This window comes from Hemibagrus wyckioides, linkage group LG28, assembly GCF_019097595.1.
Source record: "Hemibagrus wyckioides isolate EC202008001 linkage group LG28, SWU_Hwy_1.0, whole genome shotgun sequence".
Lineage (NCBI taxonomy): Eukaryota > Metazoa > Chordata > Actinopteri > Siluriformes > Bagridae > Hemibagrus > Hemibagrus wyckioides.
The window spans coordinates 19,711,715-19,726,279 of NC_080737.1; the positions used below are offsets into that span (position 1 = coordinate 19,711,715).

The window sequence follows — 14,565 nt, forward strand, 5'->3', positions numbered from 1 at the left end:
AGGTGTTAAATATATATAATTCTCACATTGTAGACATATAATATAATTAAATATAATAGGGATATAAATTAATTTATTAAATCAAGTATGTATACAAGTCACATACAAACAAATAAATAAATTAATTAATTAATTAAATACTCCATTATTTTTTAAAAAAATTTTCGTTTTTATTGTAATAATAAACTTTTTTTGTTTTTACAGCGTTAGTTTTTGTTTATATATATGTATATATATACATATATATATATATTTTAAATTTGCGACGGATCTGTAGTTCGGAATCTGTTGAGAAAACTACAAACGCAGAAGCAGCCATATACTGACGTCATGATGCTACGTCATCAACACGCGCCGATTGGCAAAATTCTCTCCAACCGAGAAGGTTCATGTTTAAAGACTGATTTGTTTTGCAGTGAAGAGGTTTGTGTTCTTCAGTTTGGTCATTTTTTAAAAACAACATTAATGTACTTCTCTCTTTGGAGTGTTTTATTGAGCAAATCGGTGGGTTGAACAACTTTCTAGCTTGTGTTTTGACAGGCAGAATTCAGCAGCAGGCTTTAAAACAGCGTGAAGACTCGGGAGTTTTGTTTACCTGGAGAGTAGCTTGGGATTTTTTTTAAATAGCAGTGGTAATAACATATACGTGTAGTTATATTAAAGCATGGAATTCTCCTCTCTTCTTTAATGCTGAACATTGGCTTACTTTATATAAAAAAAACTCATTTTCATTTGAATTTATTTCAAGTCTTGCTCCTTTTTTCCTCCACAGAATGTCTTTAGGTTGTCTCAGGCTGGCTGTGAGCCGTGCAGTGAGAGCCTCGTGTTCCTCCACAATCCCAGTGACGCTCCTCCTCCTGTATAAACCCCAGTACAGCAGAACCACATGGAGTTACCTGGGTATAAAGCTCCAGCAGTGGACGTTGTTCTCCACCGTAGCAGGTGACGATGGAGACGCTACCGACACTAACGAACCACCGGAAGGGAAGAAGAAGAAGAAAAAACAGGACCCAAAAGCTCGAATAACTATCAGTAGTGTGGGCAGGAAGATCCACCAGCGGCACCTGCTCCTGCTGGATGAGGAGGGCGAGAGCCTGGGGACCGTGCACCGGGCCGACGCCCTGAGGCTCATGGATGAAAAAGGGCTGAAGCTCGTGCCTGTGAACGAGAAGGCAGAGCCACCAGTGTACCGGCTCATGAGCGGGAAACAGATTCACGAGGAGCAGATGAAACTGCGGGAGAAACAGAAAACCAAGGCGACAGGTGAGTGTTGAGATCGGGGAGATCATTTTCATAATGACGCTCGAAAAATATATTTAAGACATCCAGTGACAGTTTAGATAGATTTCAGTATAAAATGTGATGTCCTTGAATCTGAAAGGCAGAGAGAACATGTCTTCTTCAAGTGGGTGGAGACCAGCATGCAGGAGGGACTTATACTGCAAATGGGTGGGGTTAGGTTCGTGTCTTTGTGTCTTTGGAGCTGGCTCCAGGCTGTAGATACATGTCTCCCATCTGTCTTCACTGACACATCTACAGGCCACTCTTCCTTCACTGGGACACACACAATGACCACAGCTCCTTTAGTAATACAGCCAGGCACTGAGAAGTGTGGTGAGACAGTGAGCTTCATCATGCGAGTGTGTTTCCTCCCGCAGGTGTCGTCCAGGTGAAGGACCTGACTCTGTCCTCTGATATCGCGCTACACGACCTGGACACAAAACTGAAACAAGTCACGAGCTGGCTGGAGAAAAAGCACCACGTGAGACTGATGCTGAAGCCGAGACGAGACCAGAGTGACCAGGCGCTGGTAATCTCACACACTGACCTCCTTATTACAGCTTTATCCATGCAATCTAACACACTGACCGTTATTACTAACAGCTAATCATGGGGCTATTATTAATCTGTACATCAAAATGACAGAAGAACCTACCAGACTTGGTAACAAAGGTTTAAGCCTTTTAATAAATAGAACTCACTTACTGGCTGAATTATTAAATAAGAATAAAGTATTTTATTTGTGAATCACTTTATTATAAACTGTTGAGGCAGTTACAGTTTAATACTGCATCAGTATGGAGTTTCCAGATTCGTTATTATTAGTTGTCTGTCCTTAAACTAGGGTATAAATAAACACGATCATAAAGCTTAAAGCAGAAAAGTAAAAAGTCTGTATGTGTAACCAGCTAGCTACAGGTAAAGGTGTACAGCAATAAAAAAAAAATCCATGATGTGAAAGTGTGAAGTCAGTAAAGACACTCGTGGGATCTTCTCTCTTCACGGTCACAGGACTCGATCCTGGACGAGATGGTAGGGAGAATACCGGCTCCGCTCGGCTTCGTCAACAAACCCAAACTCATCCGCGAGGGTCGAGCGGCCAGCTGCGTCCTGCGTCCTCCATCTGCTAAAGAGCTGCAGGCGCAGGGGACGCGCCCCGCAGCACACACTTCCTCAGACTCCCCCAAAGCAAACCCTGAGAAACAGGAATCTCCACCCGAGCTGGACAGAGACTCTCAGCAGCAGTGATTTGATGAGGATGAAGTGTTTCTCTCACACACACTCAGGTGGAGTCAATGATCACAACCAAAACGGTCCATTTAAAAACTTTAGCGAGATCAGGAAGGAAGCTGAAGGGACTCCGATCCTGACCAACCTCCTGACTTACCTGTTCTTGGGGAACACATTTTCACGGTCAATCGTTTTTCCAGACATTTTCCAGGCACACTGCTATAGCAGCTGACCGTTTGCCCGACTCTGGGGTAGATGAAGTTATGAGTAAATAATTGAATGCAAAGCTCTGTTGGTGTGGTGGTTATTTTCTTTTTAAATAAGAAAAAAAATTGGTAAAGATGTTGCGTAATTTTACTTTATTGGAATCTGACTGGACGACATACACAGAGATCTGGTCAGTTATCAGATGGTCAGATCTTACCGACATGAACAGAAACAGTTACTGATCTGAAATTTTAATTGGCTGGTCATGACGATAAAGAGATTGGCTGAATTCTGATTGGCTGGTTTCTACAACATTATGAAATTCCCTGATTTCTGACTGACAATCAGCTGGACTCTCAAACAGAAGAGGTTCTAATACAAGAATAACGGAACTCTCAGACATCCCCGGCTCTGATCGGACCGTTTCAGATCCATCAGACACGACCGGGTTTGTTAGGTCATCTTTAACAGGTCCTGATGAGATTGCCGTCTGATTGTGGTCCGATTTGGACATATCTGATTGGCCGGTCACAGGGTTAGGAGATTCACTGAGGTCTGAGGTTTCTGAGCTGGGTTTTTTCGGCACTTTGTAGCCACTCAGACGAGACGCAAGCGATCGTGTTGGACGGGGTTTCTTCTGAAAAAGAGAAAAAAAAAATAAGCAACCGATCACTACAGATTTGTCTGCAGTGGGTGTGGCCTCTGAGCTTTTGTTAAACTAAACTTGTAGTGTTCTGTGTAAACGGCACACAAGAAATCTAGAAGAATCTGTTATTTAATAATGCTAAAAACCCAAATGATGAAACTCTGCTCTTCAGTGTATAGTACTGCCTTACTGAGGCAGAATTTCAGTTCAAATGATTTATCATATGAAATGTCAATTTCCAGGGGAAAATATTTAATCAGTTATTACCTGTTTCTTTCTCTCGGGGTCATGAACCACTGAGTGACGCTGTAAACTTTGCTGCGTGGGAAAAAAAAAATTATTAAAAAAATATATATATATACATATAACATTAACGTTACTTCTTTACCAAAAAGCACAACAATAAATGAAACTTGCATCTGTTTTTAAAGACTTGCAGTGCCGTGGGGTTTTACTGCGTTTTAACTGTAAATAAAAATAAACAGATAGTTTAGCACTAACTTTGTGAGCGAACAAAACAACAATGTAAACAGATAAAAGATTTCAATTCTAATCTTTTAATTAGAAACGAGCTGCATCTAAAAAAAAAAAAAAATCACTTTTAATAATAGAATATTTTACTGGAAGCATTAAGATTTTATGTCTAAATAATTTTTTCATTAATTTCATTTTACATTTTCCCAATTATATTTTTGTCCTTTTTATGAAACAAATACAAAAACTATATTAGATTAATTGTCCATTAATCATTAATTAAATAACGGTTATATAAATAATTTTTTCTGAAGGAGGGAACATGATTTATTTTGTGAAATAAGCATTATTTATTAGTAGTAGTATTAGTATTAATAGACAGAAGGAAAACTGAGTATGATGAAGACTAATAAATCAGGTCACCTTCATGGAGAAGGTTTTCGAGCAGCCGGGGTGTGTGCAGCTGAAGGCTCGCTCCTGCTGGTGGAAGGACAGGATGTGGCTCTGCAGGTTGAAGGCAGTGGTGTAGGAGCGACGACAGCCGTCTCTCGGACACAGGAACACCAGCCGGGATTCGGAGTGAACGTGCTGGTGCTGCTTCAGGAACCACCGATCTCTGAACATCTTCTTACACTCGTCACACTGCACCCTCACTGCACACACAACACACACAGTTTAATCATATTTACAGAATAAATCCTTGTATTTTTGGAGGTTTTGCTGTTTATTTGACCTTTATGCTCTTTCCTGTGCTTGGTGAGTTCAGTCCAGTTCTTCGCCAGGAACGAGCAGTCTGTACACGTGTAACCTGCTCACATCCATCACCACCAGCACCGTTAAAGACACACATGAAATTTGAGTAAAATGAATTAAATATCAGCTTTGACATGCCACAAAAATAAAACCCAATTTAAATAAACAATACAAAAATCACATCTACTATACCAGTACAAAATTATTATAATTATTTAAAAATTTTTTTATAAAACACCACTCCATGCTACTAGTGATTTATTTTCAGAATACATTTTTCAAATCTATTAATTTATTCAGATTACCTTAAACCACTACAATATCAAATTTACTTCCATACTGTCTATCAGATGCGTCTCCGAATCAGAGTAAAGTAAAATGTACAGAACAGTAAACAGAGCGAAACCGCGTGAAACGGATTCATCAGATTTGTTTCCATCAATCTGGAAGTTAATGGAATTTCATATCGGGAATATCCGGCGCTCACCCTTGTGCACTTTCTCATGACGTTTTCTTTTGCTGGGATTCAGGAAGCGTCTGTCACAGCCCTCATACGTACACCTGAAAGAAGAACCGGTTCTTAAAGAAAGCACTTTAACAGATTCACACGCACAATGAGAGAAGAGTCCACGGCTTTACTTTCGTTCTTCAGATCAGATCTGACTGGGTCTGTGAAGATTCTCGGTCATCCAGCTGCAGTTATCTGGAAGCTCAGTCACTGGATTTATTTCTTGCAAGTTAAAGAAGCTGATCAGATGAGTAGTGAATCGTTTCGATAAGATCTGAATATATCTGTGGATTTCTTAATACTCTAGTGTGGAGACATGATGAACGTCATAATAGTTCGACTCGACGTCATCAGATGACTATAACCAGATTCTTCGTATTTAAGTGTAGTTCAGTATGACTCCACCCACAACCTAAGCCCCGCCTCCCACTGTAACTATATTTCTAAACCAAGTTTCCTTAATGTGAACAAACGCAGAAAAGAGGAAGAGTATGAGCCGTGCTTACTGGTACGGGAGCTGGTGTGTGTGTGTGCTTTCATGAGACTTCAGCAGATTGTTCTTCTTGAAGCTTCTGCCACATCCTTCAAACGGACACTGAAAAATGAAATGAAACAGCCTTTATTTGTCACATATACATTACAGCACAGTGAAATTCTTTCTTCGCATATCCCATCCTTGGAGGTTGGGGTCAGAGCGCACGGTCAGCCATGATACGGCGCCCCTGGAGCAGAGAGGGTTAAGGGCCTTGCTCAAGGGCCCAACAGTGGCAACTTGGCGGTACTGAAGAGACAAGAAAACACACAAACCTGAACACACACACAGCTGGAATCTTATATTATCTCTGTACATAACAGCCATAGTCAGCAAACTTTTCAGAAGTTATCACAATACTACAACATTCAAAACATTAATATACTCCGAGCGACTCACGGTGTAGAGCTTGGCTTCCTGTTTGTGTTTGCGTGAAATGTGTTTCCTCAGGTTAAAGTTCGTGGTGAAACTTTGTGTGCATCCGTGCTCAAGGCAGCTGGTGGAGAAATAAAGCTCAAGATTATAACGAGCAAAGGGAGATTTAAGCGTGTTAAAAGTGCTCAGGTGTGTGTGTGCGCGTGTGTGTTACCTGAAGGGTTTCTCTCCGGTGTGTGTGAGCTCATGACGAGCCAGATGAGATTTAGTGCAGAATGATTTGCTGCATCCGGCGTACTCGCACCCGAACGGTTTCTGAAACACAGATCAACACGTTATCAGGACCTTCATCAACACACACACAAAGAACAGGAAACCTTCTTTACATCTGTTGATGCTTTTGTCCAAAAAAAAATGCAAATGAAACAGAATCTAATTATTACACCATCACAATGTCAAGTTCATTTATGACTAGTATAATTTGTGTGTGGTTTGTAATACTGTTTAGATCACGTGTTTGTAATACTGTTTCACATGTCAAATATATATTCTTTATTTGCAGATTTAATAAAGACTAATTATGGATGAATTATGAACACTCAATACATATACATATATACACGTGTGTGTGTGTGTATATATATATATATATATATATATATATATAACACTATATTGCCAAAAGTATTCGCTCACCTGCCTTGACTCGCATATGAACTTAAGTGACATCCCATTCCTAATCCATAGGGTTCAATATGACGTCGGTCCACCCTTTGCAGCTGTAACAGCTTCAACTCTTCTGGGAAGGCTGTCCACAAGGTTTAGGAGTGTGTTTATGGGAATTTTTGACCATTCTTCCAGAAGCGCATTTGTGAGGTCACACACTGATGTTGGACGAGAAGGCCTGGCTCTCAGTCTCCGCTCTAATTCATCCCAAAGGTGTTCTATGGGGTTGAGGTCAGGACTCTGTGCAGGCCAGTCAAGTTCATCCACACCAGACTCTGTCATCCATGTCTTTATGGACCTTGCTTTGGTCACTGGTGCACAGTCATGTTGGAAGAGGAAGGGGCCAGCTCCAAACTGTTCCTACAAAGTTGGGAGCATGGAATTGTCCAAAATGTCTTGGTATGCTGAAGCATTCAGAGTTCCTTTCACTGGAACTAAGGGGCCAAGCCCAGCTCCTGAAAGACAACCCCACACCATAATCCCCCCTCCACCAAACTTTACACTTGGCACAATGCAGTCAGACAAGTACCGTTCTCCTGGCAACCGCCAAACCCAGACTCGTCCATCAGATTGCCAGATGGAGAAGCGCGATTCGTCACTCCAGAGAACGCGTCTCCACTGCTCTAGAGTCCAGTGGCGGCGTGCTTTACACCACTGCATCCGACGCTTTGCATTGCACTTGGTGATGTATGGCTTGGATGCAGCTGCTCGGCCATGGAAACCCATTCCATGAAGCTCTCTGCGCACTGTTCTTGAGCTCATCTGAAGCCCACATGATGTTTGGAGGTCTGTAGCGATTGACTCTGCAGAAAGTTGGCGACCTCTTCGCACTATGCGCCTCAGCATCCGCTGACCCCGCTCCGTCAGTTTACGTGGCCTACCACTTCGTGGCTGAGTTGCTGTCGTTCCCAAACACTTCCACGTTCTTATAATACAGCTGACAGTTGACTGTGGAATATTTAGGAGCGAGGAAATTTCACGACTGGATTTGTTGCACAGGTGGCATCCTATCACAGTTCCACGCTGGAATTCACTGAGCTCCTGAGAGCGACCCATTCTTTCACAAATGTTTGTAAAAACAGTCTGCATGCCTAGGTGCTTGATTTTATACACCTGTGGCCATGGAAGTGATTGGAACACCTGATTCTGATTATTTGGATGGGTGAGCGAATACTTGGCAATATAGTGTGTGTGTGTATATATATATATATATATATATATATATATATATATATATATATATATATATATATATATATATCATACACACACATACATACATACAAATATATATATATATATATATATATATATATATATATATATATATATATATATATATATATATATATATATATATATATATATATATATATTATATATATAAATATACACATACATATATATACATACATATGTATTTATATGTAAACACATACATATGTTATATATATATATATAAAAACAAAAAGCCCTATTGGCTTTCTGGGTCTCACTTTGACGAGTCCCGCCTCCTATGTAGGGCTTGTGCTGGGATTGGCTAAGAGCCTTAACAAACCGGAAAATGTTGTCCAATCAGCGCGTCTTAAAGGAGGCGGGATTTGTCAAAACACGAGGAGAGGAAAAAACGCCGCTTTTAGCTTGTTAGCCATGTCAGCTATCAATACTTACCACTCCGGTGTGTTTACACAGATGCGCATCAAGCTTCCACTCTTTATCGTACGACTTCTGGCAGTCGGGAAACGAACAGATAAACATTCCGGAAGGCGTTTTATTAATGTCCCGCATATTAAACAAGAAAATTGTTGCCGCGTTGAAGACACCGTGGCTACTGAGGCGCCATGTTGTTTTACGTACGTTGCGTCATTTGGAAAGTACCATTTGGGGAGTGGATTGGGGGTGTTCAAAATATACCCAGATTTCTTTTCACTCTGTAACTGTTAACATTTAGGCTAGTTATATATTAATATTTAAAAAAAAATTTGTTTTACATTGGGTTTTGTAGGTTTCTTGTGCATTATTCTAGACATCCAGGTGAGTCCCCCTTTATCCCCTATTAGTGTGGGTGCAGGTTTTCATTCCAACCGAGCAGAAGCCACAACTGAGTCTACAGAAAGCCATGGTCAGTTAAACAGGTGGGATCAGGTGTGGCTCCTGCTTGATTGGAATGAAAACCCGCCCCTGCACGGCCCTCTGTGGATAAGACTGGACATCCCGGCTGTAGACAGACACCTGCTTTCACACTGGATTCTGAACATCTCTCTGTGTTCCCCAGACACCATCTTATTCTCCCACTGTGCCATCTCTTCATCCTGAATGAACGCGCACACACACACACACACGTGCTGGTGTGCCACTGTCTTAATCAGTGTCTCTAATCCTCTGTGCCAGTGTTGTGAGCTCACGTGAAAGGGCATTTTAGCCAGCGTGGGACTCTGCAGGAGGTGGAGGAGTGTTCTCTGTGCTACTGTAAAGCTGTAGTGAAGACAAGATGGAGCGCATGTAGAGATAAAAGCTGAGTTGATAAAGAATGATGTTAAAAGCTTAAACATTTTGTCTGGATTGAAAAATGACACAAGAGCCAAAGCATGTTTTCAGTTTTTCAGCCAAGGAAAAAAATACAGATAGATATTTTCTCCAAATTGAATCTTTAATGTTTGAAGCTTGCAGTTTTAATTATGTACTGGAGCTATGAGGCTAATGACGCTAATTAGTAGTAGAACCTAAAAAAACACATTTTGCTCATCAGGAATTTCATAAACTAGCAGAATTGATCATGGATCTTGCTTTAATGGTTCAGTTGTAGCTGTTCTTGAGATCTGAACACACAGATCTGAGAACGTACTAGTGTCTTTAGTCGTTCATATCATGTTCATTTAAATATTCATCAGATAGACTGTTTGCCGAACGTGCGGACGACCAACATCGTGATTTGTTTTGAGTTCACGAAACCGGCATGGTTTCATTTTTGGCCTTTTTGAAAACATAAAAAAACCAGCTCCAAAAAGTTCCATTGTCCTGGAGATAACATGACCATCAAACTTCAGAGTTCATCATCATGAAACAAATACACCCCAGAACACCAGACCTTCAACTGCTAAAACCACAACTGTAGTACAGCAACACTCGGCTTTTCAGGTTGAATTTCTGTGTTTTTATTCACCTGTGTGTTAGTGGACTAGGTGTCAGGTTATTCAACTTTTTTTACATCATGACCAAATTTGATGTGATGTGATGATGGAAATTGGTTTGATTTTAAAAAAAGTGCTTTTCTGAAACTGTCATTATTCTTTCGTGGGAAAGTTTGTGATTCCTGCTGTTCTAAACGTTAGAAACTGTTTCAGGAGAGAGAGTTCAGTGTCCATTGTTGCATCGCCTCAATCTAACCAAGCACCCTATCTTTTAAGTGACACTTTATCCCCTGCCCTTTGGTGCCCCCTTGCCATCCTGGATGTGTCCCGGACCACAGGAGCTGGGCTAATCACATTAAAATGAGATGGGAAGTAGACAGCGGTGTGAAAAACCCGGGGATCGCACTGGCACGACTAATCCGGTTAGGATGAGGATGACAAAGCAGCCACGCTGTCTCTCCTCGGAGGAGCTGAGAAAAGAATCCCTCCCTTTCCCAGGAGCGTGTTCACCTGTATGATAACACAGATGCCAGCACAAGTTGCCATTTTGATGCTTATTAACGAGGAGACAATTGGCACTTGGCACGTACCATCCTGTTTTTGTTCAGCTTGCTTTTTTCACACCAGCATGACACCCCTACTCGCCCCCTCCTGCCCCCTGCTTGGCACAGATCCACTTACCCCCTGAGCAGTGCCACGTTATTGTGGTCCTCAAAAAAGAAGCAGCAGACGAGTCAATGGCATTCCGTTAGATCCCGATCCCGAACCGGAGGGAAAGAATGAGCACAAGGACCAAGATATGTTGTGAAACATACATACATACATACAATCTGAATTGCACACAAACGTAAATCTAATCAAATTTTTGAGTTCATCGGTTACACTACAAACCTAACATGACTAAGACGTAATGGAGGTTAATGGATTCCATTCAGTCTCAGACTCACTGGTGTGTTTCCTGACTGTATGACACACTGATCTCGAGAACAGTCACATTTCAAATCTCTCTCTTCCTCTCTTCGATCCAGATGTGTTTTACTGTTTCCAAAAATCTCTGGTTAAATTGTCCATGTCTGGAAGTGACTGCCTTCAGAAAGTCTTTCCAGAATTCCAAAAAAAGCTTGGTGCAGAAAGGACAAACCTCTCACACACACACACACCTGTTTGACTTGCTCTGTACACACCTGTGGGAATTGAGGAACTCCTCAGATCTCTGGAAACGGTGGGAAAACCAGCCGTCAGAACAGATCTGTCAAGAGTTTACCCTCGATAATCTCACCCACCTCCTCCTTACACACACACACACACTCAGCCTCTCTCTCCCCCTCCCTGCCTCTTTATGGTGGAGTTTTGTATAGGCTGAGGATTAAGTCGAGTGGTAAAACAGTGATTTAATAATCTTAGCATGGCTGCGTGCACCACTTTAACCAGCAGCACAAACAACTCCCAGTCTGTAGGAGATCACGATGGGAAACTCTCAGAGATCTCCGTCTGCGTGAGTGTGTGTGTGTGGAAAAAAAACAACCCTTAGGGGGTGGGGAAGAGGAAGGGTAGAGGGGCAACACCGGCACTCGATGTGGCCTGAGTTTTTTAATTCCACTAAAAAAACTATTTACATTTCTTGGAAACAACAGGAGCCGAGTGTGAGAAAGAATGTGAAAGAAGCCAGACAGACGACCAGGTGCAGTGTGTGTGTGTGTGTGTGTGTGTGTGTGTGAGTAAATAAACAGCGTACAGAAACATCCGCTCGCCAGATTGTGTTTTTGAGTTTGTTCTTCTTTCATCAGTGTTTATTAGACAGCTCATGTACAGCTGCGTGATATAAAAATATTCAGATCCAAACAGCAGAATGATGACGATGTGATGAAGTAAAGCAACTGTTACCCCCCTGGATGGTTTCTTTATCCATTTATAGTTATATCTCCTGTGCTGTGACAGCAGTCAGTTCCTGTTCTGCTTATGTTATAGCAGCTATAAACGCTCCTTCCCTCACCAGCTCCTCTTTAATCCCCTTTAAGATAATTTGAGAAAAAAATAACAAAACACAAAAGACATGTCCTGTTACAGAGCAACAGTGTAAACTCTGAAGCTCTGACGCTGGAGACTCCTTCCTTTAATCATCAGGATTGAGATTAGTTTTAAACGAGTGCCCTTGTGGCATGGCGCTAGCAGGACGTCGTTAACCTCTCTCATTCAGGACAGAGCCTGAGTGCGTCTCAGAGTCATTATTCGATTTTAATTCTCTCTGGCTTTTGTGTCTCCGTGTGTCTCCATCTCGAGCCGAGAGAAATCTTCAGCATTCTGTCTCCTGCCTCCGTCTTTTCCAGATACGTAAATGAAACAGATTAGGGGATTAGATTAGTGTTAAGTGTCGGTTAAAGCGTTCGGCACCAAGCGGCACTCGAAGTGTGACTCGGAAACGAAGGCAGGTGGAAAAGGTTCTCCATCGAGGAACTGACTTTCCCAGACGAGCGGAGCAAACTGAGAAGGTTCCAGAATGACACAGAATCTCCAGACTCTTCTGTTTAACACACCGGTGGAGTCGGACAGGTTTAAAAAAGAAATGTATTTTACAGAGTTAGACATCAGGATCAGACGCTACTGAAGCTGTTCAAGTGAAACATATCATTATAAAATCTGTTCGATCACAGATAAAATCTACTTAAAAAACATGTAAATAATGTCAGTCAAATAAACACACAGGTAGATAAATGAATATTTTGGACCTAAGAGTTGAATTATTCTTATTAAGTAAGTAAGCAGGTAAACAAATAAACAAACTGGAATCGGAGAGTCGGAGTAAAGCAGCTAGTGTTAGTATCAGCTCCGTGTACGGGGAAATTTCTTTCTAAATTTCTTTTGATTTCTGAACCTAAAATATAAAAGAGTTTTATTTAATCTTTTCTTTTTGTCTCTACATTATTCTGTAGGACAGATTCGAAGGAGGTGAAGGAGAAGATCCTGAACACTGATATGATCCTGATATGATCCTGAACACTGATATGATCCGGATATGATCCTGAACACTGATATGATCCTGATATGATCCTGAACACTGATATGATCCTGATATGATCCTGAACACTGATATGATCCGGATATGATCCTGAACACTGATATGATCCTGATATGATCCTGAACACTGATATGATCCTGATATGATCCTGAACACTGATATGATCCGGATATGATCCTGAACACTGATATGATCCGGATATGATCCTGAACACTGATATGATCCTGATATGATCCTGAACACTGATATGATCCTGATATGATCCTGAACACTGATATGATCCGGATATGATCCTGAACACTGATATGATCCTGATATGATCCTGAACACTGATATGATCCTGAACACTGATATGATCCTGATATGATCCTGAACACTGATATGATCCGGATATGATCCTGAACACTGATATGATCCTGATATGATCCTGAACACTGATATGATCCTGATATGATCCTGAACACTGATATGATCCTGAACACTGATATGATCCTGATATGATCCTGAACACTGATATGATCCTGATATGATCCTGAACACTGATATGATCCGGATATGATCCTGAACACTGATATGATCCTGATATGATCCTGAACACTGATATGATCCTGAACACTGATATGATCCTGATATGATCCTGAACACTGATATGATCCTGAACACTGATATGATCCTGAACACTGATATGATCCTGAACACTGATATGATCCTGATATGATCCTGAACACTGATATGATCCTGATATGATCCTGAACACTGATATGATCCTGAACACTGATATGATCCTGATATGATCCTGAACACTGATATGATCCTGAACACTGATATGATCCTGATATGATCCTGAACACTGATATGATCCTGATATGATCCTGAACACTGATATGATCCTGATATGATCCTGAACACTGATATGATCCTGAACACTGATATGATCCTGAATACAGGGTTATCAGGAATCAGGGTTAAATGGCAGATTAATTGTATGGGAACTGAGTTGATGAAAACATGTAAATGAAATGAAAAAAAAAAAAAGATTTTAATACATATTTGTTTTAATAATTAGGTCATGTGGCTACTGACTTCTGAATAGGAAGCAGAAAAGTATTAAAGTAGTAGGTACTAAACTAGAATAAAGGTAAAGATAAAGTTTCAGTGACTGATTAAATTAATAATGAACTCTTACTGATTTGTGCTCGTGAACTGAAATACACTCCTCACTCATCCCCTGCTTTCTGCATCTGTCCTGCTGGACACTCCTTCAGCTGAGGGACCTAATGACCTTTTCCTCCAGTGCTGATAACTGGATTGTTAAGAGAAGAGAAGAGTTAAACGTCTTAAACCCGAGCAGTGTTTCAGGACCGGACCGCGTCCACTGGTGAAGTGATTCTGCTGCAATTAAACCTTATTATAGTGTTGAATTAATTTTAATCTCATAATTACAGTCATGCTGTGTGCCAGGTTTTCACACACACACACACACACACACAATGTTTAGATTCTAAATTATTTTAAATCCCAAGACGACGTAGATTAAAGATTATTTTTAATAAAACAGTAGAATAATCTGGTGCGACAGATGATTTGAAATGTTGTGCACAGCGCCACTTAGTGGCCAGTGCGTGTTAGAAATACTTTTTGTGAACGTGTGTTATAATATTTATTATATCTCTGAAATGAAGCATA

At 40.9% G+C, this 14,565-nt stretch overlaps 2 protein-coding genes across 4 annotated transcripts; one reads left to right on the forward strand and one right to left on the reverse strand.

Moving 5' to 3' along the window:
- The first annotated feature begins 329 nt into the window (after positions 1 to 329).
- On the forward strand, positions 330 to 2,797 carry mtif3 (mitochondrial translational initiation factor 3). 2 transcript variants are annotated; one of them, XM_058383796.1, is made up of 4 exons: positions 330 to 423; positions 773 to 1,263; positions 1,659 to 1,810; positions 2,293 to 2,797. In XM_058383796.1, the coding sequence occupies exons 2-4, from the start codon at positions 774 to 776 to the stop codon at positions 2,527 to 2,529; spliced, it is 879 nt and encodes a 292-aa protein (XP_058239779.1). In that variant the 5' UTR covers positions 330 to 423; position 773; the 3' UTR covers positions 2,530 to 2,797. The 2 variants fall into 2 exon arrangements, with proteins under 2 accessions (XP_058239779.1, XP_058239780.1); XM_058383797.1 differs by having other exon boundaries at positions 367 to 504.
- Positions 2,798 to 2,816: 19 nt separating this feature from the next.
- On the reverse strand, positions 2,817 to 8,587 carry gtf3aa (general transcription factor IIIAa). 2 transcript variants are annotated; one of them, XM_058383794.1, is made up of 10 exons: positions 8,404 to 8,587; positions 6,221 to 6,321; positions 6,031 to 6,127; positions 5,606 to 5,694; positions 5,079 to 5,152; positions 4,572 to 4,646; positions 4,262 to 4,491; positions 3,782 to 3,829; positions 3,632 to 3,682; positions 2,817 to 3,355 (listed from the first exon to the last, which is right to left on the reverse strand). In XM_058383794.1, the coding sequence occupies exons 1-10, from the start codon at positions 8,518 to 8,520 to the stop codon at positions 2,954 to 2,956; spliced, it is 1,284 nt and encodes a 427-aa protein (XP_058239777.1). In that variant the 5' UTR covers positions 8,521 to 8,587; the 3' UTR covers positions 2,817 to 2,953. The 2 variants fall into 2 exon arrangements, with proteins under 2 accessions (XP_058239777.1, XP_058239778.1); XM_058383795.1 differs by lacking the exon at positions 3,782 to 3,829.
- Between the last annotated feature and the right edge of the window lie 5,978 nt (positions 8,588 to 14,565).

What these genes read in the sequence shown, in the direction of transcription:
- mtif3 (XM_058383796.1), top strand. Translation starts at nt 774, where the DNA reads ATGTCTTTAGGTTGTCTCAGGCTGGCTGTGAGCCGTGCAGTGAGAGCC. An exon ending in ACAGAAAACCAAGGCGACAG is followed by an intron (nt 1,264 to 1,658) that starts GTGAGTGTTGAG and finishes TTCCTCCCGCAG; the next exon opens with GTGTCGTCCAGGTGAAGGAC. An exon ending in ACCAGAGTGACCAGGCGCTG is followed by an intron (nt 1,811 to 2,292) that starts GTAATCTCACAC and finishes TCACGGTCACAG; the next exon opens with GACTCGATCCTGGACGAGAT.
- gtf3aa (XM_058383794.1), bottom strand. Translation starts at nt 8,520, where the DNA reads ATGCGGGACATTAATAAAACGCCTTCCGGAATGTTTATCTGTTCGTTT. An exon ending in ACCGGAGAGAAACCCTTCAG is followed by an intron (nt 6,128 to 6,220) that starts GTAACACACACG and finishes TTTCTCCACCAG; the next exon opens with CTGCCTTGAGCACGGATGCA. An exon ending in TCATGAGAAAGTGCACAAGG is followed by an intron (nt 4,647 to 5,078) that starts GTGAGCGCCGGA and finishes GGATGTGAGCAG; the next exon opens with GTTACACGTGTACAGACTGC.